At 44.2% G+C, this 23,533-nt stretch overlaps 1 protein-coding gene across 5 annotated transcripts in view; it reads right to left on the bottom strand.

Moving 5' to 3' along the window:
- Bcorl1 (BCL6 corepressor like 1) overlaps positions 1–23,533 on the bottom strand; it is a 63,989-nt gene that overhangs the window by 31,671 nt on the left and 8,785 nt on the right. For 4 of the 5 annotated variants that reach the window (XM_038316997.1, XM_038316998.1, XM_038316999.1 and 1 more), the window contains 3 exons: positions 13,296–13,425; positions 7,072–7,162; positions 3,505–6,843 (listed from right to left, as the gene is read on the bottom strand). In XM_038316997.1, the coding sequence (XP_038172925.1) occupies positions 3,505–6,843; positions 7,072–7,162; positions 13,296–13,381 (3,516 nt within the window). In that variant the 5' untranslated portion in view covers positions 13,382–13,425. Of the gene's footprint in view, positions 1–3,504; positions 6,844–7,071; positions 7,163–10,818; positions 10,949–13,295; positions 13,426–23,533 lie in introns of those variants that run through there. The other variant, XM_038317002.1, reaches the window with a different exon arrangement.

Genomic DNA, 23,533 nt, shown 5'->3' on the forward strand with positions numbered 1-23,533 from the left:
CTGTGAATGATATTACTATCAATTAAAAATAATTCTGAGAACTGTCAAGAAAAATTTTTCTCATGTACCAGTTAAGGCCAGAAAATGGATTTAACTACAGCAAGGAGAGGAAATTACATAGGAGATGTGAAGACATCTCCCTGTGAAGACAATGGACAGGGCCTGGTCTGGTATACCATTCATAGTGAAGCTGAGTATACATTGAAGGCTGCTTTACACTCTGTATCACCTTGAACTCTAGCATTTGCTTTATCATAACAACTATCTCAATGAACAGATGAAAAACTGAGACTCTAAGACAATAGGTCAACTGACTTGTCCTGGGCCACACACAGTCTAGCGTCCATACTAACTCAAGGGATGCCACTACCAGGTCACCCTGCAAAGTAGCTCATTTATACCTGCAGTAAGAAAGATAGAGCTGGGACTTCTGGCCCTCAGATCTGGGCCTTTTCTCATCAGCCTTCAAAAATGTCCTCCCCTATTTGCCGTCTCTTCATCAACTGTTGCTGCTCAGTCCCATTCCCATATACTGCTGGTTTATCAGATTACACACTACAGGAACTTTACCCAAAAGCCACAGATTTTCACAAGCTTTCAGGTCCCTCTATGACACTAAACAAAAATGGGATAAGTCGGGCGGTGGTGGCACACACCTTTAATCCCAGCACTTGGGAGGCAGAGGAACTATGTGAGTTCAAAGCCAGCCTGGTTTACAGAGCGAGTTCCAGGACAGCCAGGACTACGCAGAGAAATCCTGTCTCAAAAACTAAAAAACAAACAAACAGCAACAACAAAACCCAAAATAACCAAAACAAAACAACAAAAATCTTTGAAGTTATGTGGTGGTCAATCCTGATTTGTCAACTTGGCTAAATTGACAAACTGCTAAGTACCTCTGGGTGTATCTGTGTTTTTTTCCCCAGAGAGAATTAACTAAGAAAGGAAGAGACCTGTTGTAAAGGTAGGGAACATCATACCAACCACAGGCCGAGGACTCAGATGGAAAATGGAAAAGTGATGGGCTGAGAAGGTAGTTCAGTAGGTCAAGTACTTGCCACAAGAACATGAGGACCTGAGTTTCATCACCAGAAAAATACTAAGTGGGGTAGTGCGTGCTTTTAACTCCAGCACTAGGGAGGCAGAGCTAGGTGCATCCCTCAAAAACTGTATTATAATTGGTGAGCTCCTGGTTCCAGAGAAAGATCCTGTCTCAGAGCACAAAATAAACAGCTAACGAAGAATCACATCCAAGACTGACCTTGGGCCTACACAGGTACCTGGGGACATGTACACCCCCACACAAGAGCACACCTAAACACAAAATAGGAAAATGGGAGCCCAGTACTGCAGACATCCAATCGTATTTGCAGTCTCTCTTTCTTTCCCTCTCTCCTTCCTTCCTTCCCTTTTGGCTGCCACGGGCTGCTGTTCTACTCCACTACACTCTTCCCACTATGAGAGACTGAAATCTCCAAATCCGTGAGCCAAAACAAACTATTCTTCTCTCATGGTTTTCTCAGCTACTTAGTCACTAGGATGAAGACTGACACTTTTTCCCTTAATCATATCTGTATCACCTTCCAGTACAGTTATCAAACCCCAGTTCCAGCAAAGAGGATGACAGCTCTCTCACTGATGGAATATTTGAGGGGAAAGAACCCTCAATTCTCTAGGTATAGGCATTACCCGTTACTCAGCAGAGGACTAAACTGAATGAAACTTAAGCTACTGCTAGTTCCTATGAACCAAAGTATCAAGAAACAAAGACCTAGGGAGAAAGGGGGAAAATGAAGATGACTGCTTAAAATCTGGCCTTCAGGTCCATCCAAAGAACAACTATTTTAAGTCAGGAGAAATAAAGTTCAATACATTACAACTTGAACATGTCCTATTTATTTCTAAATATTGTTTTTAGTTGCCTCTTTTGAGTATAGATCATTAACTTTTACATCCTAAAGTAGACATAACAGAACATCTAGAACATTTGTACCTTCTGCCAGGGAAGCAGTGAAAGTAAAAATATATGATGCACTCCAACTACACAAGAAGTTGGGAGGATGGAGAATCAAGATCAGTGTTCAGGTTAACAGAGTTAACAAGAATAAAGGATAGGCAGCATCAAATGGAACATAATTCTTTGGCAGGCAAGATGCATTAGCAGGTAAAGCTGCTTGCTGCTACACAAAATGATCTGAGTTTAATCCTTGGGGTCTATTCAGTAGAAAGAGAACTGCTGAAATTGTCCACTGACCTCCATAGAGATGCTGCAGCATGCATGTACCACACATATACACACACAAATAAATATAAATGCAATAATAATTTTGAAAGAAATACAATTCAAGCAAGCAACAGGAACCTGATCTGCCTCTTGGCCACTCCTAGCAATGGGCTGTTTTGAATTAATGCCTTATCTTAGCTTAGTTATCAGTCACGTGTTTCTCAACAAAATGTGACCTAACAAAACACCTGGATTATTTGGTTTCCAAAAGGGGGGGGGGACTGGAAGTGCTTGATGCCTTCTCCTTATCATGTAACTTTATTCTCTGCTCCACTCGTTTTTCAATTGGCCTACTGAACTAATCATCTCCTACAGGAAGAGCTATCTATGCCTACCTATCATTAAGTCAACATGGCAAGACATAAGCTCCATGAGGGCAGGAGTCATTCTATTTGTGATACTAAAACCAAAAGGAGCTACTGACACCAACTGAGTGCTTAATTATGTGCCAAGTACCATTTTAAGCACTTGCACACCGTCTCATCAATTTTAACAGCTTTCCTGAGCTATGCTGTACAATTTAATTTGTTTACCTACATGTACAATGTAATTGTTTTTAGTGTAAACACAGAATTGTGTAACTATCACCATTGGTCTCCTACAGGAACTATCTCATCACCCTGAACAGAAACCCATTAATCGGTTCATTCAACAAATCTCCTAGCCCTAGACAACTATCAGGCTACTTATTCTCTTACCAATTTGCCCATTCTGGATATTTCATATCAACATCTCATTTAACCTTTCCACCAACCCTCAGAATAAGTACTATTATTTGTCTTATTGCAGAGATGAAGGAACTGAGGGTAAGAGGGATTAACTAGCAAGCTTAATCAATGTCACAGAGCTAGGAAGATGTAGGGCCAAAAAGACCCTATCAAAAAGTTCCTTCCTTCCCTGGGCCTCAAACTGCCAAGGCCAGTGGTCTATCATCTTTAAAGGACCAGGAAGAACTGGTCCTTGAGGAAAAGCCTGTAATTAAGTGATTTCCTTCACCAGTACGTTCTTCTGCTTTCCAGCTTTATCTAGGACAATGGCTTCCCTGGCCCCAAGGATGAAATCATTTCCTACATCCTATGGAACGAGCTTTGCCCTTTCCAGGTAAAAAATATAGAGACCACGAATACTGTCTAGTAGTAGGGAGGGAGGGGGTCAAATTCAGCAGAGACCCATAAGCTAAGCAGACCATCAGGAGTTCTCAGCCATACACTGGTACCAACCTTGGATCCCAGGGAACTCCGGACCACAGGCTTATCATGTGGCTGTGGTGGCGGTGGCGGCGGCAGCTGCTGCTGTTGCTGTTGCTGCTGCTGCTGCTGCTGCTGCTGCTGCTGCTGCTGCGGCTCTTCCTCAGTTTCCTTTTCTTTGTTACACTTCACCTTTTTGGGTGGCAGAGATTCTGTCTCTTCATCTGGTTGCCAATTGTTCTTGCAAGTAAAGACCGCAACACTTTCCCGCTTGACTCGAGTTTGCACAGCTTTAGCCCGAGCTTCAGCCAGGCCCCTCTGGGGAACTGCTGGGAGACCATCAGCCCGGAAGCAGTTGGCTAAATTGAAGACCACATCACCATCCACTTTCTCCATTTTCACCCGCCCCAGATCCACCTGACTTCCAAGCTGTGAAAGGTCTGTGCTGGGGCCCCTCTTGCTGCTTGGAACCACATCTAAAATGAGTTCCTTAGAGTGGCTGTCATGAGGTAGCAAAGGCAGCTCAGGCATCTTGCACAAGTTCTGGGGTGTGGCCAGGACCAGCTCATGGGACATATAGGTAGCAAGCACTTGGTTTTTAGGCTTTGTGTCTCCTGCCAGCTTCAGGCCACAGGCTGCCTGGGGGCCTTCCATCTTAGGAGTACTATCAGAGCAGAGGTGGCTCTCAGATTCTTCAGGTCCCTGATTCACTCCAATGTCCCCACTGCTAGTCTGAACAGATAGCGCCAGGGTCCCTGTCTGAGGGCTGAGAGTCAAGAGGACAGGATTGACTTGTTCTTCATAAGGCTTGGCAGCAATTCGGCAAGTTTTGTTCTTTGTGACAGCATCCTGTTCTGAAGCAAAGGGGCCCCCAGGCCGTGGCTGCCCCTCAGGAAGTCCATGAACAGCTTCATTGGAGCCAAGAGATGACACACCAGAAAACTCAGAAACAATGCTGGTGGGCCTGATAGGCACCCCCTGACTGGGGGTTAGTTGCCCGGCATTGGAAATGCCAATAGAAAGCAGAGATGCTTGGTGGTATGGTGACCAGCCAACAGGCAGGACCTGGGTGCTAGTGGGTTTCCCATTGACAGAACATCGTGGGTACATATTTGCCAGCCCTGTAGGTTTCCATAAAGATAGTTCCTTGGTTTGGCACCCTGGCAGCCCAGGGGCAATGCGGGCTGGGGTATAACGGGATTTGACTGTGCTTTGCTGTCCCTCAGCACCAGCCTGACTGCCTTTCTTGCCACAAGTGGCACCAGTGCTCTTAGGCTCTCCTTGATCAATGATGGAGATAGGCTCCTGCTTGGGGAGATGGCGAGGATCTCGATTAAGGCCCTGGTTTGGGTCCTTGTTCAACAGCAGGGATGCAGGCACTGGGTTGGCCACTCCCACATAAGTGCCAGGAATGGTGCTGATCAGAGCAGTTGAGTTCTTTACCCAGGTGCTTGGGTCTCCATTCCTCACCATCTCAGGAAAGATAACAAAAGGTGAAGAAGTGGAGCCCAGGCAGGAAGTAACATTGCTGCCAGCAGCCTGAGTTGTGCGCTGAGACCTAGACAGAACTGTGGAAAGGAGGGCCTTGCTGCTGGTGTGCACAGGGGTCAAAACAGGCATGGGAGGTGTTTTACGCTGGTTCGGCAATGGAAGTTTCTGGCGGTTGGACTTGGAAGAAAGGTCAAGAGGCATCTCACTGCACTCGGGTGGAGAGGCCATCTCTCTCTCCAGCTGTGGAGGTGACTTGAGAGGAGAGAAGGTAACGGAAGTTCCTTCTGTTTGTTGCTCGGTGCCCCCTGGCATCTTGGAGGGGTGTGGTGGGACTGAGTTCCCGCTGGGGGCTGGCAGCAAAGGCTGTGAAGCTGGAAGCACCTTGGCAGAAGCAGTGGTGAGGGAGGTATCTGCCAAAGGCCCAGGGACCCCATCAGGAGCAGGCTGGGTGTTAGTGCTGCTGGATGGGGATGTACAAGAGAGCCTGTTCACCTCTAAGGAGACCAACTTTGAGTCTGAAGCCAAAGGCCGGGCCACAGAAAATGCATATGGATAAGAGCGGAGCTCTGGGGAGGCCAACACACCTGGAAGACACCTATCCTGTAGGTAAGATGGCAGGACTGGGAGCGTGAGCGTGGAAGAGACTCCCAGAGTAGTTGGCAGTGTAGCCACACTGAGTGGCTGCCCACAACTCGGAGGTGGGATGTATACCAGCGGCTGGTTAGGGGTCAACACTGTCCCTGGCTGAAAAGACAGGGGGACTTTTTGCATAGCTGGTGCCTGAGCTGCAGGAAAACACACTCGACTCAAACTGAAGGAGGCTGGAATGGGTGCTGAGGTGGGGATGGCAGCTGGTGTGGCAGCCGGCATGGGCGTGGGGGCTGGAGTAAAGATTGGGGCTGGGGTGGGTGCAGGCACCGGTGTAGGAGCAAAAGCAGGGATAAGGGTGGGGGTAGAAGGCGGGCCAGAAGATGGGGTTGGAGTGGGCATTGGCACAGATGGAGGGGCAGGAGCTGCTGGAGGCGTGGATGCTGGCATGGGAGCTAGAACCGGAGTTGGGACAGAAGCAAGGACCAAAGTGGGAGCTGAAGGAGGCACAGGAGCCTGGATCAGGGCCAAGGGAGATGCAGAAACAGAGACAGTTAGAGGAGTAGGAGCAGGAGCCGACAGTGGCACTGGGACTGAGTGGGGAACAGACGCTGGCACAGGCACCAAGACAGAGGCTGACACGGAGAGAGGGTTTGAATCAGAGATGAGAGTAGGCACCGAGGGCGGTGCTGGAGCTATAGCGGGCACTGGTGCTAGGGGAGGAGAAGGAGCTGAAGCCGATGTGGCAACTTGGACTGGAACTAGTCCTGAGTGGGGCACTGGGGCTGGGACAGAAAGGGGAACTTGGAATGGATCGGGAACTGATGGGGTCACAGAGGCCGACCCAGGGGCAGGAGGGCAGATAGGTGCCGGAAGCTGACTGAAGTTAGTGGTAACTAGAGGCAGGGTTCCCTCCACAGGGACTCCAGTTCCCAGAGTTGCCAAAATGAAAGTGTTCTTCTCCCCAACACTGTGCCGAGAGTCCAAAGCCTTTACCCCGGCTGGCGAGCAGTCAACCTGTTTGCTCATTTGGGTGCTTAGGGAAGTCCAGGAGCAATTGGCCCTGCTATGGCTGGCCTCAGTGCTATCAGGAGTGGGCAGCTTAAGCCCGTCTCCTGGGCTGCTCAGTGGCATCAGGAGGCCCTCGGCCTCTCCTGCATTCCCAACATAGTCCATTTTTGGCTGGGAATCATCAGGCTGATCTTCTGACCTGTGCCCAAGTTTTTCTGTTGTACTGCCATCTGGGTTTGCCCCCCGGGCATTGCTGCCACTTCCAACTGCTGTGAGCTCCACCTGCAATGAAACAACAGCATGCTCATCTTAGCAAGCTCCCAGCAGCTGATCCAAGTATCCTGAGGCCCCTAAGAGGTAACTGCTGGTCCTTTCTGCAACTCAACCAACTGCAAAGTACCAATGTACCAATTTCTATCTCATCTAGAGCAACATCTGTCTTCTTGCTGCCATTCTCAGCTATTTACTCATTCTTTGATGGGCAGCATATGATAAAACATAGATCCTTACCTTGGAAAAACTGCTGCTGACACAAAACTCCTGAGATCCAAAGTGCTGGCAGTCACCTGTCGTGGATTCCTCATCAGAAAGAGGTGCTCTTCTGGCAGGGAAGACACAACCAGAAAAGGGACATAAGCTCAGGCTTAGGCCACTGACACTTTCTCTAGACAGCCCTGCCTGCCTGCCTTCCCACAAAACCCTCCTATCTCACTTTCCATGGTGGCTTCAGGGGATAGCAGAGTACTAAGGGGATCAAGGAGGCAAAGCAGAGTCTCCGCATGCGGCTTTGCAAGTTCTTCAATAGGAACCTTGTCTGACCAGAATTTGGGGCTACTTATCCTGCTTTCTAGTGTTCTCACAAAAAGTGTGAAGAACCCCATCTTAGCACCTTCTCCTTTGCCCTGGAGCTTACCCGTCAAGGTGACCATTTCAATCTAGGAATACAGGGCATCATCAAAACAGAGATAGATGTGACCCGTAAGCCTCAATGGCATGCAAATTCATTTCATTTTAAATCTCAGCTTGTTTCAAGTCTATATGGGAAGTGCCATATTAGGGTAACTCTCTTCCAAAACAAATCACCATTCCCATTGTGTTTAAGACTAGTCCAAATCTGAATCTCTGTTCATCCAGTGGGCCGGGCATGCCTGGAGACTGTACACATTCACATTTACCAGCACATACAACAACACTGATTTGAGGCTATCTGGTCACTGACACTAAGAGGCTCTTTAAAAATACTACATTTAGCCAAGCATGTGCCATGTGTTTGTAATTTGAACACTTAGGAAGTGGAGACCGGAAGGTAAGGAATTCAAAATTAGTTGGGCTACAGGAGACCCTGTCTCAAACAACAGCTAAATGGAGTAAATGTGGCGGTGATCCACATCTTTTTAAATCCTGGCACTCAGGAGGCAGAGGCAGGTGGATCTCCTTTGAGTTCAAGGCCAGCCTAGACTCTGGTCTGTGTAAGGAATTTCAAGCCCTTAGCAAGGCTACATCATAAAGACCCTATCTTAATTTAAACATGGCAAAACGATACAACAAACGAATGAACATATACTTCTTTCTCTCCAAAGGAATGGTTCTAGAACTCTACCTGGCTCCAGCCAGCATCTTCCCATCTCATACATAATACACAGGGAGCACCTTCCCTTCAGCCTCTCTGTACCACCACATTTCCTCCCTTTCCAAAGGGAGCCCCTCAAAGCCACAGACTTCACGTTCATATTGGTCTGTGCTGTAAGTAAAGGCTTAAGGCCAGAAAGCTGCGGCTCCAAGGAGGAAAACCCAACTGTATCCCCCACCTGTTCATAAAGAACTCTCTAAATTCAGGTAAGAATCTTCAAAAATGTTACATTTGACAAAACAAATAAACAAAAGGATCAAGCTGTTAAAGTTGAAGGACAAACACCCAGTCAAAGTTTGGTACTCTTAAGTGCAGCAGGAACACACTGCCCCTGCACTAGGGAGCATATCAATAGGGCAGCCGCCAGGGTGGGAGTGGCTGCAGAGGAGGTGGGGGTCAAAGAACAAAGCTGCAGCAAGTTTTCTTGGTGGGCAAAGCATAAGACTGCTTTGCCTGCTCTTTGTTTGATTTTGCCTGCCATCTTTGGAGCCCTGCCAGAGATCTAATACAGCCTGTGAAGAAAAGTCAGCCCCTGCCTTACCAACCACTCTAGTCTAAAGGTATTTGGGGTGCCTGCAGCCACCTCCAACAAGGAAGAGTACCCTGCAAATAACTCTCTCCCTCTGACTGAAACAGGGACTCCCAAATTGTACCTGGGGCAAAAGAACCAAAAATGGCAATGGGGATCAGAACAGTCCTCTCCCCATCTTTTCAGTGCTCCAGAAGGGGCTAACCAAGGGGGAAAGGCTTGTCCCCTTTAAAAATCAGCTAGGGTGGCAGAAGTGGGAGGGTTCCACTGCTGGAACAAATTGACTGTGAGGCAAGGGCTTTGGAGGCAGTTGGGGGTCTTGAGGAAGGGGAGGGCCCCAAGGAAAGGGAAAAACACACTTCGCATCAACTCCCGAGAGACCAGAAAAGCAGGACCTATATGCACCAAGCCTTGGGCTGAAGAAGCATGTTCCAACTAGAATCACCAGGGATGGTTTAGGGGGAGGGCTGTGAGGGTGAGGGGGAAACAGCAGTCCCTGCCTCCAAAACTCCACATGGGAAGGCACTATTTGTTTACATTCTTTCCCCTCCTGACCATGCACCCTCCCCACTTGGTGGGCTCCTCCTTGGGCAGAAATCCTGCTTCGAAGCAGAAGCTATGTTCTTGCAAGCCAGCCAGGGAAGCCTAGAGTTAGGCAGAGAAGCGGGTGGTGGCAGCAGAAGCAGCACTTCTGGCTACTTCAGCCATGCCTAAACCTCACCACCAGCCCCCAAGCTCTGGGAAAATGTGTGCGATGATGTTTCAAATCCTCTGAGGGGGATGCAAAGCTGAGCAAATATTTAAAAAACACTCCGCTGAGAGAGGAGCCTGGGATCCGAAAGGCAGAGGTGAGGGCGGGGGGGCAGGGGGGAGCTGGGTCAACTGAGCAAGGTTATGGGGATATAGGTGAGGGGAAAATAAAAGGAGATTCCCATCAGGACTGGAAATAAGTTCTGTTTCTTCCCATTAGAAGCCAGTTGGTATGTTCAAGGCTTTGTTGAACTTAACCAAAATGAGCCACCACCTCTCAGGGCTGTTTTCCTAATTATTAAAGGCTAACACACCTGGACCTGTCATGCAGGCCCTTTTCAGTTCCTGTTGGTCTAAGAGAAATAGTCAACCTAGAATGCATGAGACCAGCCCCTGAGACTTTTCCTATTTGAAGTCTTACTGCTCCTCCAGGACCCCCTTTACTCCAGCCAAGGCCTTCCCCAAACACTCAAGGAAATATGGATATTGGCCTTCACCCCAAACTCCTAATTCATCTCTCCAGCCTGGGCTCAGGATGGCAATGTCCTCTGATAGTCCCATGAAAATGCATCATTCTTGCATCGAAACTCCATAGGACCTGTTCACACCACACCTCAGCACTTACCAGCAATATACTAAGATGTACTACTGGTTTGCTCTTGTATTGAATAAATACTTAATTAAATGCCAGAAGCAAGCAAGCTGATTTAGTTGGAGGTTTGACTATAAAGCTGACCAACCGCCTGGAACAGTCAAAAAGGCAATGCCTCCTGTTCTCAACCATATTTGATGAAGCTGGCCAGACTTCTACAATGTCATTTTAAGTTCATCCCCAAATACAGCTTTATACCTCACATCTGTAAGGTCTACAGTAAGTTGGAAAGGATGAGGGAAGATGGTTTTTCCATAGAGTAAAGCCGGGCTTGGTGGCACATGCTTGTAATCATGGTACTAAGGCTAAGACAGGAAGACTTTCTTCCCATGCTACATAGCAAGACTCTTGTTTCCAAAATGGGGGAGAGGGTAGGGACTGGAGAAATGGCTCAGCAGTTAAAAGAACTTGCTACTACTCTTCAAGGGACCTGAGTTTAATTCCCAACCTTCACATGGCAGCTCATAACCATTTGCAAGTCCATTTCCAGGGCATCTGATGCCCTTTATTTGATCTTTATGGGTACCAGGCATACACATGGTGCACAGACATACATGCAGGCAAAACACCCATACGCATAGAAAATTATATATATATATATATATATATATATATATATATATATATAGAGAGAGAGAGAGAGAGAGAGAGAGAGAGAAAAGACATATTATATAGTATATGTGTAATATTAATTACCAGGCATGGTTGCTCACACATGACATCCTAGCAGTTGGGATGAAGCAGTAGGATTACTACAAGTCAGAGGTCTACCTAGGTTATAATAGTAAGCTCCAGGTCAGCCTGGGCAGCAGGAAAGAGACACTGTCTAAAAAAAAAGCACATAGGGTGAGATTACATTTTGGAAATCAGCTGTAACATAGCTTAGACTGTGGTAAGAAGGCGACAAAGGGAAGATGGGATCAGAAATGACAATGTTTAAAAGGTCACCTTAACCACTGGGCATATTTGCTAATTTAGCATCTAAAGAAAGGTCTGTAAAAATAGAAAATCATATTTCACATCTACTTCCGACTCCCTTCTTGAAAGGAATATAGCACAGACAGTGAACCAAGGTAATCTGTCCACTGTTTTTTAATTTCTCAGGTTAGCATACAACTGCCCTGCTTTACTGAGACAGTCCCACTTATATAGCCAAGGCTAGCCTAAAACTTAATAGGTAGCTCAGGCGCGGTCTCAAATCCACTTAGCCTCCTGAGTACTGGGATTACAGACGTGAGTAACCGCGCCTAGCTTGCACACTAGCATCTTGAAGGCTCAGGCTCACAGCTCTAAGTCAGCCTCAACTACTTATAACTAGAACAACATGGCCAACCAGTGTATACTCACAAATCACAACCACCACCTTGCCTTGCCAAATATCATCTCTCAGAATGATCTGAGAACAGACCTCAATACACAAAGGAAAATCTTCTTTCTGCTGCCTCCCAGAAGAATTTCACCTTACTTTCATTGGTTTTGATTTTTGTATTCTAAAATTAAATTTCTTTTTAAAATCCATCTCTAAATGCATTCCTCAGTACAAAAACCAAAAAGCTATCAGGTACTAATGGAGTAAGAAAATAAAAGGGTTTATTCTCCTAAACTTAGTCTCAGACAAGTACATACTTCTCTAATTAAGAACCAAAGGAAAAAAATCATTAAAAACAAAAAACAAACAAGCACGCCTTTAATCCCAGCAACTCACGAGGCAGAGGCAAGTGCATCTCTGTGAGTTCCAAACCAACCTGGTTTACAGAGCTAGCTCCAGGACAAGCAGGGCTACACAAAGAAACCTTGTCTCGAAAAACCAAAACCAACCAACCACACAAACAAAAAACAAAAAACCCACAAACATGAAGCTGAGCATTCTTGAGTCCCAGTATTTCATCCCTAGAGCCACAAAAACCTAGTATGTAAAAGCAAAAGTTGGCATTCTTTCTACCCTTCAAAATTATCAACATTACCTCTCCCAACACATGGACGGCTTTTAGGTTTACCAGGGAAACTCCAGCTGTATTTTTTTTTTTTACATTCATTGAGTTATTTGGGGTGTAGGGTAGCACTGGTGTGGCCACGTGAAGATCAGAGGACAACCTGTGGGACTTATTTTCTCCTTACACCTAATGGGTTCTGAGGATCAAACTCAGGTTGTCCGGCTTAACAGCAAGCATCTTTACCCAGTGAACCATCTCAACTGACCTAAACCAGGCTCTTTATTTCTTTTTCTTTTTGAAGACACCAGATCTTAAACTGGAGGGAAAGTCCCATTGTAATTCCTATGGCGTATTTGAATTTAAATAGTCAATAGATTAAAATACCAGAACAATGCCTTGAAGTTGGAAAAGGTCTCATAACCACCACACAGAGCAATTTGGCCAGGGGTTATAAAAGGAAAATATAAACTCTGAAGGACAATTGGGTACCCTCAATATGAGGTATAATTTTTAAAAGGCCTCTCTTGGTCAACCAATAATCAGAAAACTGAAACACACATACAGACCAGGCAGGCCTCAGCAACTCAATTTTATATTAAAACCTCATCTTCCTTGGATACTTCATAAGGTCTTCCTGACAAATTTTTGCTAGTTTCTTGATGCAGGAAGTACTGGGCCCCAAAACTCTGACGACCGGTTCCCACCTTAAAGCTGTATGATGAGGGGCTGAAGAGATGGGTCAGCAGTTAAGAGTACACTGGCTTTTCCTCCAGAGGACCCAGGTTCAACTTCCAGCTCCCACATGACAGCTCATAACTACCTGTAACCCCAGTTTCAGAGAATCTGATATCTTCACACAGACAGACATGCAGGCAAAACACAACTGCATATGAAATCAAAATAAATAAATTACATTTATTTAAAAAGCTACATGATCAACTTTCTTCCAAGCCCTGGACAAGAGACGAAAATATCTTACATGGAGTTTTAAGCAGCCAACTTTGACATAAAAAATGAAAACAGCAAGCACCTGAGCTTTTCTTTACTCCACAATCTGACAATTCTTAATAACGACACAGATAATTCTAGGTGGCAAAGGTCATCTGATGGCTTCCTCATTTTCACTGGAACAGGGACAGTGTGGCAAAGCAGGTGATCCCCATGATTGAGGAAAATTAGAAACAAACAGGAATCTTGTCCCCAAGTCCCACCCCCAAAAGTGACTAGGTACAGCTTTACCTCTCCTCGTTGAGGCCGCACATGCGAATCCGGTCAGAACTGGTCCAGTTGTGCACGCCGCTGTAGAGGGGTGCTGTAGAGATCATGACAGCCACTCACTGCCAGATAGGATCTGCTGCGGCCACTCCCCCTGGGGAAAAGAATGCCAAAAAAATTAAAAATGAGAACAAGCACAGCTACTTTTGCCACCTTTTACAATGAAACACTTAAAATTAAGGTAATCATGGCATCAAAATGCTTTAAGTGATCACTCTCACAAGCCAGCCTGCTATGGAAATGAAAGTCCAAAGAAGGAAAAGATCACACCAGTTTTCCAGTAATCCACATTTCAGGATGCAGACGAGGACACCGTCAATCACCCTGAGTGATTTTTAAATTATCTTCAAAGGCACATATGCTTGAATGTTTTGAGAAAATTCAATCTACTGCATACAGTTGAGGGACAGTATATTCTCGACATTTAGCCCAAGCAACCCAGTCAGAGTGCTGCGTCCATACCTGAGCAGCAAGGGCAGTGAAAGACAACTGGGGGTCTTTTTCACAGCTGCTCTCTAATCCATGGATAGGGAAGGATCTGAGTGACACAGCCAATTCAAGCTCTCCAGAGGAAGTACACACTTGCTTTATAAACCTTTCAAAAGTATCCTGCTCTGCTTCCAAGTTGGTCACAATGCAACTATGGAAGGTGTGGAGAGCTCCCTCCAAATTAGGTGCAATACTCCTTGTACTCTGGCCACAAACAAATGAAAAAAAAAACAAGCCTCTATCAAGAAGCACGCATTTCTATCCTTGTCCTTTCCTATTAGTCTGTCTGCCCTGCCATGGCTTACTAACCCTTTCACGAGCCAGAGTCTATTTGTTATTGACAACCACCGCACAGCCATTTCATCTCTGATAGAAAAGGGGGTATCAAGGAAAATAGCCTCATTCAGTAAGCCTGCTTTGTTAACCTATTAGCTAAAATCATCATTCACCAAAGTTCAACTGAACAGAGCCCTATGGTGATTAGAATTTTCTGCTGTTGTCTGTGTTCCAAAGAAGTCACAGTAATGTACAATCACATCAGAGATTTGCTCCATTTATCCTCTTTTCAATTTTCACAAATTGTTCATATTCAACATAATTCCCTTACTCATTCAACAAACATTTGTCCTGTGTACTAGGGATTCAACAACTAAAATAAACTGGCAAAACTCATACCTGTAGAGTGCTTATATTCTAGAGAGGTGGTGACAGGAAGGACACTAAGCATATTAAATTTTTCTGTCATAGTACATCCCAAGCTACACACCATAGACTAAGGAGCATGGGTACAATGTCAGGGGGAATAAGTAGAGGGGCTGATTCACAATAGGGTGATCAACATAGGCCTCACCAAGAGGAAAACATTTCAGCAATGTAAGGGATATGAAGGAGTGAGCAATGTAGATACCTACAGGGAAGAACATTCCAGACAGAGGAAAGCAAAGTTTTCAAAGCAGGAGGAGGCTGCCTGTTCAGAGCAACAAAGAGGCAGGAAATCATCACAGTTGGATTCAAGGAAGGTGGTAAGGAAAGAAGATTGAGATATATCTCCCCACTGTTATCTTTGACTTCATCTTATCCTATCTCTGCGCCAGTCAAGGGGCTCTGTTGTCTTCGCCCCTTTCCTTTATACTTCTCCTGTCCTGTCTTTCCTGGCTCAGTGCTAGCTGGCTTCTGCGCGTGTGATCCTTCTGTTATCCACCTCAGAAACCTGGGTGTTCACTGAAGATGAGCTTTCCCCTTACTCCTTCCTTTTCTTCCTATCTCTTCCTTTCTTTTTTCTCCTTCTTGTTCTTTTTCTTGCTCTCCTTGCTCTCACCTCACTCTCATTCGTCTCTCCTATTGGTCTCTCAGATGTCTTGTGGCCCCCTCCTCTTTTCTGACAGCTCTCTGAACACAGCCTCTTCCGATTTCCCATCCTGCCTGGTTACTTTATCTCATCCTCAGCATTCCCGTTTCCTCTTCACTGTAATTCTTCCCTTCCTCCCTCCCTTGCTTCCCCTTCCATTCTTTCCCATCCCCACCTCTCCACCAACCCTCTGCTTCTTTCCCCCTCTCATCTTTCAGCCTATCTCCCCTTCATTCTGGGTCTCTTTCTGTGTTTCTCCTTGCTGGGTATGCCAGCCTTGCCCTCCATCTCTCTCAGCAGTCACAATTCCAATTCACCTCTAGATGTACATCTATTTCTCTAATCCTGTCCTCTCTCCATAGGTCTAGACCAGAATTCCAGATGCCAGCAACTTGCTGTTAACTGGGTGCTCACTAAGCCTCTCAAATCCACCATATCTCAAACTGGACTCGTTATCTGTCCCTGTAAATGTACTCATTCACCATGTCGTCACAGCATGCTTCCTTAGTTATTAGAACCACCATCCTCTCACTTGAAATATCTTCAACTCATCTCCCCATCACCCCGATGATCTCAGGTGGCAAGTCTAGATAAAGCCATCCCCCTTCCTCTTTCTACCCCTCTTGCCTCTGCCCTGGTACAGGCCTTCATCATCTCACTCCAGGAATATTATTCTGACCTCTTAACTGCTCTCTCAGCATCCCATCGCTTGATTCCACAATCAATTCATCTTCTGAAATGCTGCTTCGATCAGACCTCCCTATTCTAGTCAAAAGCCATCAGTATCAAGCTAGCACTCAAGCCAGAATTCTTAGGATAGCCTTCAGGGCCCTTAGGAGCTGGCCTCAAACCTCCTCTGAACGCTCTTCTGCTTTGTCCTACTGTTTGCCTGACATCCTTGCCACCCCTAGCTCCTCATCATCCAGTTTTAGCTATTTTTCATCTTCTTCTCTAGGAACTATTAGAGGAATCAGATAAGGGAAGGACTTACTCCTGCTAGAAGATGAATTCAATACCATTTATAAGCTTTAATAGCCACCTAAGTGTCTGAAGGCAGCAGAGCAGGTATGTCAGTGACCACATGATTTTCACTCAGAATTATTTGGTTTTTTTTTTTTCAAAAATTATTTGCAGGTTTAGGACAGAAGTCAAGGTGGGATTCCCAGTTCTTGGAAACAAAGCAACATACCAAATATCACCTAGATGAAGAGTTTTTAGGCGCAACAAAAACATAAAAGGAAAGGTAGAAGCAAAAACAAAACAAAAGCTAAAAACAAACATGTTCATGATGTAGCGTATGACAACCTAGAGAGCAAAACGGACACCCGAAGCCTCCACTTGGAGGATATCTTTCTTAAATTTTAAAAGTGTTGGATCATTGGAGCTGGAGTCAGAGAGGTGGTTGTAGACCACCTGATTTGGGTGCTGGCAATCAAGTTTGGTTTTCTGTAAGGGTAGTACATGACCACTGAATCACCCAGCCCTCTAGCCATCATAAAATCTTGAAGACTGAACACCCTCTTAAATCTTGGCCCCGTAACTTTCTACATGATCTTATCAGAGCAGCACTCCTGACCATCTGAAGTTCACTGCTGCTAATTAACAGTAGTCGGTGTGTTCAAGGGGTAGAAAACAGCAGACACACAGGCAGGATACTGAACTAAGTGGCCTACATAAGAAGGCAAGATTCATGTGGCAAGAGAGAAAGCCAATGGTAGCATCAAATGCTGCACTAAAAGAACAGGCTTCTGCCAGAAAGGAGGATCAGGACCAGAACAGTCAATGCAAACCAGTGTTTCCCAAGCCAAGATCACTGAGAAGCTGGTTCCAAACAGTATCTTAGGTCTCAGCTCCAAACATTCTGATTCAGTAAGCCTAGGATTTTGTTTTGTTACAGCCCTGTCCAATCAAGTTAGTGATCATTCACTATAAAGCACACAGGGAAGTGAAAGGGGAAAAAAAACTTATCCACATTGCTATTCTCATTCTCTCCTCCTACTTCTCTCTCTTTCTTTGCCCCCCCCATAAGAACCATTATATAGAAGGTGAGGTTCCAAAAAGGAACTTGGAATAAACCTGGTAGTCCCAAACAAATGACCCAGGAATCACAGACACAAGGATATAAAATACCTCAAAGGATTTTCCCAGGTGTCACAACCATGTAATTGGTAAAGTAAGAACAGCTGCATGACCCACAACTCAAATGCTGGTCACTGCCCAGAAAGCAATGAGTGGGACCACTGTAAACTAGCCTCACTTTGGGCAAAGCAACTCAAAAGTCTTATCTAACTCGTGATAAGGACAAAGAACACATTCCACATGCCTACATAAGAAGGCAAGTGTGTCTGAAAAAAAAATAGAACTTTGCCACCTAGAAGGCCTATGTAGATAGAAGCAAAGAGACTGACTGAGATCCTAGGAAATGTATCTAGCAAATAGGTTGCATAAAGTGTGTAGTCAGCCATAATGACCACACTAGAATAGGGAAACCAAGATGAAAATGGACTAATGGGAGAGAAATAACTTTAAAATGGTGAAAATAGCAGCTAAGCTGAAAATGAATAGGTAGTAGAAGGGATGCCATGATGTAAAGTTCTGAAGGGGAAAAATAAACAGTCCCAAAAGAAAATGCACTAAAAGGTAAGAGCAGGTGTAGAAGGCATAAAAGAGAAGCCCATGACATATAGCAATCAAACGGGAAAAGTGAAATAGCGGAACCTGAACTATTTCACCACCATGGGCCAAACTGAAATACTGTGGGGAAGCACTGTAGCTTTTCAGAAGAGGTTAGAGAGAATGCATTATCAAAACAGGGAAGAAAGGGTATATATAGCAAGTTCTAGACCAAGCCATGGTTGGGAGCACCATGGGCAGCTCCAATATGCAAAGAGTTTACGAAAGGGCACAATTTTGTTTCAAAATGAAACAAGTAAATTTCACAACAATTAAAAGCAAAAGCATGGTCGTCGCTGCATTTGAGGAAGAGAAGGACAGAGAGGGAGGTAACAGAGCAAGAATATGACAAATATTTTACACTAGACTAGATGATTTATGTTGGGTTTGTGTTTGTTTATCGATTTGGAGCAATTTTTGTTTTGTTGTGAGATGGGGGTTCATGTTTCTCAGGCTGTCCTCAAATTCACTAGCTGACTCTGGCCTTGAATATTCAACTTGAAGCCTGGCCTTAAATCTGTTCTTGGACTATAGTTGTGGCCAGTAGACAATTTAAGGAGGAGGGTTGGGTCAGTGGTGACTAATAAAGAAAGAGAACTACTATTCCAATAGAAACACAGAGCTGCTGGACGGTGATGGTGCAGGCCTTTAATCCTAGCACTCGGGAGGCAGAAGCAGGTGGATCTCTGGGAGTTCAAGGCCAGCTTGGTCTACAAAGGCTAGTTCCAGGAAAAGCTCCAAAACTACAGAGAAAAACCCTGTCTCGAAAAAACGCAGAGCTTTGGGCAGGGTACCACTCCCATAAGGAAGAAAAACCTTGCAAAGAAGCAAGGGAAAGGCTACCCTACTATCCCTCCCACTTCTGGAAAAGCAGCATCACTGCTCTGCCTCCTTCCATGTGTATTGAACAGGATAGTAACATTTATGTTTCCCACTCATTACACACCCCAAACTTTAACACCAATGAGAATGCGTTCCCCATTTAAACTGTTCTGTTTTAGTGATTTCCCATTGAAGAGCATTCTTATATTCTGCTCCCTGCCCCCCCCATATCTTTATTTCCTTACCTTTTCTAGCTACTTATCAATTATAAGTCCCTGAAACTCAAATAGCGTAGACATGTCCCAATTGCTTTACTATGCTTCCCTTCATACAAAGCAGGTCCTTCTACCATACTATATAACAGCACACACACAAAGACCAACTAGAAAGTACCTACTCAGTAATTCAAACAAGGGAGGGGATCTTTTCTGCTGTTCATTTTGTCTGACTTAATGTATTGTAACACTTACTAGCTCCCTTGGCTTTTTTGTCCTATCTGAATATTTCCACTGGTGTCTACTGCCAGAGATCTGACTTACAAGGCATATTGCATCCTCTTCCAAGATATCTTAATTTTTGTATTTAACAAGAAGGCTAAGGAATTGCCTGCATGTGATTCTAGCGTGGATACCTTCAGACTCCTTGGGTACCACCATGTTTGAAAGTTGTGCCTATAAACATTTATGAGGCTGGATACAAAGGAATGTTAACTGTCTATTAAACACATGAAAGCTTACTCATTCCAATGCATTTAGTTCCCTCCAATGCAGCCACCTTGGGAGGCTGGATAGTCATCTCAGTAACTAGACGACCAAGGGCTTACAATTTTCTACAGCGCTCCTAAGAGTACTAACATGGAATTCTAAGAGCATTGTACACACCATTTCGATATCTTCACTAGTGTAGGTATTAAATCCCATGCTTTTATGGGTGACTGGATATTAAGGAACATCCAAATCCATTCAGGACCATAAGTGTGGAGGTATAAACCTAAAAGTTAGGAAGGTTAGGCAGGAAAATCTCTAGTTTCAAGCTAGCCTGGGCTACATAGCTACTTCAGAGACAGCCTGTTACACATAGTAAGACTCAGTCTCAAAAAATGGAAAAAGAAAAAGAATGCAATCATATAGCAACATTATTAAATGGATGCAGTACAGGACTCACAGGCTAAACGGTGGCAGAAACCTTAGAGAACAGTTCCCTTCCCCATTTCTCGGCCATCGCATGACGATCCTAGTATGTCCACTTCTAACTACATCTACCAAATAACGAAGAACTGAGCATAACACAGAAGCACTTACAAGGACAAGAGGTAATATATTTTGAGGATGAGTGAGCCGAAACAAAAGTTTTCATGGTTTCCTTACATTTTCATACCATGAGATTGTTTTAGCTTGTCTACACTCTGCCTTGATTTTCTCCCCTATTATTCACAGCATTCATTTTCATTTCCTGCTATAAAGAAACTGGTTTACTCTACCTAAGGAAAATATATCAATGTATTCAAAGCTATATACTACACTCAGGCTCTAGCTATAAGATTTTGTACAACTGGGGCTAGAAGATGGCTTAGCAGTCAAGAATACTTCCTGCTCTTCCAGCGGACTGGAGTTCCTTTCTGAGTATCCATGTCAAGTGGTTCACAACTGCCTGATACCTGCATCTCAAGGGAGTCCAATGCCCTCTTCTGTCCTCTGTAGGCACTGCATTCATGTACACACACACGCACACATGCACGCACGCACGCACAGAGAAAGTAAATCTTTAAAAAGATTTTGTACAACTTTTACACATCACAGATAGCTAGAAAAGTTAAGTCAACATTGTGAAATTAGTCATTTTAAAATGCAAAGCCACTTCACCAAGACATCTATGCAAATAGGGACATTTTGAGAGACTTCTAATTTTTGTTAATCCAAAAATAAGAGTTGGTTTTCCTCCATCTTGATCTTCAGCAAGACCCTGAGAACATTTACTGTACCTTTCACACTCCCAATATGAAGATCTGAATCACTTTTGCAATGCTTCTATGTCCTTCCTTTAACAAACTATGACAGTGGCTCTCTGATGTCTCCATTGTAGTATATTGTATTTATGATATAGACTTTTTCATGGAAAAAGTTTTGCTTTTGTAAAATTCTCCTAGACCATGCACATACACACATACTGGGAGAGACCATTATCAAGTTATTTTTTTCAGTTCTCTTACCAGAGATGAGACTCTGCTATGACTACATATAGATCATGTATATAATTCATCTGAATCCATGCTTCATTTTTATCCCTTTTATTATACAGTATTTACTCAAAGAATTTCAAATTCCATAATAACTTACTCTACTACCCATCCATAGGTTTACTGGCCCTATCCCAGTAGGGTCTAGCATGATATAAGGCACATGACATGGGCTCAATAAATAGCTTGCTAAACTACTGGAGAAAACCAAACCTTTCCTGTATTTTTTTATTATTATTATGTATACGACATTCTGCCTCCATGTATGGCCACCCACCAGAAGAGGGCGCCAGATATCATTACAGATAGCTGTGAGCCACCATGTGGTTGCTGGAAATTGAACCCAGGACCTCTGGAAGAGCAGCCAGTGCTCTTAACCACTAAGCAACATCTCCAGCCCCACTTTTTCTGTATCTTTCTTTTTTTTTTTTTTTTTTTGGTTTTTCGAGACAGGGTTTCTCTGTAGCTTTGGCGCCTGTCCTGGAACTAGCTCTTGTAGACCAGGCTGGTCTCGAACTCACAGAGATCCGCCTGCCTCTGCCTCACGAGTGCTGGGATTAAAGGCGTGCGCCACCGCCGCCCAGCCACTTTTTCTGTATCTCATAGAGATCAGGCACCCCAGAGAGAAAATATTAGTTAAGTTTGTCACAATGGTGCAACGATAGGAGACTGAGGCAGGAAGATCACTTGAACCCACAAGTGTAAGACTAGCCTGGACAATACAATGAGACCTCGTTTCAAAAATAAAACAAGACAAAACAGGGCCAGTGAAATGGCTCAATGGATTAAAGCACTTGCCACCAAGCCGTATGACCTGAATTTGATCCCTGGGACCCACTTGGTAGGAGAGAGCCATCTACTACAAGCTGTCATGCACATGCACACACATGTGCATACCCATATACACACACAATAAACAAAACAAGACAGCACTAGATGGAAGTATTCCTTTTACTGCCTTGCTCTCACATCAACTTTCTTCCTGCTATATATCTATAATAAAGACAATCACAGAACTAAAATAAAATTGTGCCAAGCAAAATAATAAAATCAACTTCCAACTATCTCAGTGTGATAGATCCACAGCTAGTTTTTAAACCCAGGTGACTTATAGACTACCACTAGATGTGCGTTCAGGGAACAACCATAATATTTGCCTAAACAGAATGAAAATAGGCAGGTAAATTTCAGGGGGTAGGAGAATAGGTAGAGAATAACAATGTGTTTTCTAAGTCAAACAGAAATTGTTAATTTGTCAGCCAATCTGCTGTTTTCAATTGGCCTGTCATCGGCCTCTCCCTATATTGGCATAGCTAACAGAGACCCAATTGTTGACACCAAAGTCCATTCCAGCTGCAGAGAGGAGATCTAGTTTGAAGGCAACTGTTTTTCCTTTGCCCAGAAGTTTGTTTTGGGGAACTCAGTGCTTTCTTCAGCATTATTCTCTCCCATTCAATCATTGATGAGCATCTTTATCATAGAAGTACATCAGCTCCAGGTTCTATCAGCTTTCACAGAACTGCCAGAGACAGCTAGAAAGTTTAACCAGCCATAATTTAACACAATAACCATTTACTGAAAGCAGTATTTTGGGTTAGAGACATGGCTAAGTAGTTAAGAGTATGCATTGTTCTCGCAGAGGATCGTAGCTAAGTTCCCAGTACCATCGTCATGTAGCTTCATGGAATTTGATACCTCTGGCCTCCATGGGCAGCTGAACTCATATACACATACCCAAACACAACACACACAAAAAAACACTTGCACACACAATTAAAAATAAAATAAAGGGGACTAGAGAGATGATTCAGTTCCTAAGAGCTCTTCTAAAGGACCCAGGTTTGATACCCAGCACCTACATGGCAGCTTACAACAGTCTTTACCTCCAATTCCAGGACATCAGGCATGCAGGCAGTGCACAGACATATATGCAGGCAAAACACGCATATACACAAAATAAAATTTCAAAATAAAAAAAGGTGAAAAGAAATGATTCAGCTGTTAAGAAGATTTTCTGCTCTTGCAGAGGACCTGGGTTCAGTTTTCAGCACCCACATGATCCCTCCCTCACAACCATCTATATGTCCAATTCCAAAAATTCTGATGTTCTCTTCTGATACCATAAGCACCTGGCATGCATATAGTACACACACATACATTTAGGCAAGCACTCATACACATAAAATAAAAACAAATAAATCTCTACAAAAATAAATACTTTAAAGTGGTTATTTGATAATACATATATGTATGAATAAATAAATCAAAAGTGATATCATATACACATACATTCACCACACATGCATATGTGTTTAAGGTCCAAAGATCAATGCCAAGTGTCATCTTCAATTGCTCTCTACCCTATTTTTTTTCGAGAAATTCTTTCACTGAACCTAGAAGTCAGTGGTAGACCCAGAGATCTGATTGTTTCTCCATCTCCAGCCTCAGGGTTACAGGCACATCACAATTCCCAGATTTTACACGGGCACTAAAAATTGAATTCAGGGTCTCATACTTGAGCAGCAAGCACTTTACCAACTGGACCATCTCCCAAGGCCTTTTTTAAAAAAGATTTTATTTTATTTATTATGTATACAGGGTTCTGCCTGCATGTATCCCTGCAGGCCAGAAGAG

This window comes from Arvicola amphibius, chromosome X, assembly GCF_903992535.2.
Source record: "Arvicola amphibius chromosome X, mArvAmp1.2, whole genome shotgun sequence".
NCBI classification, from domain to species: domain Eukaryota; kingdom Metazoa; phylum Chordata; class Mammalia; order Rodentia; family Cricetidae; genus Arvicola; species Arvicola amphibius.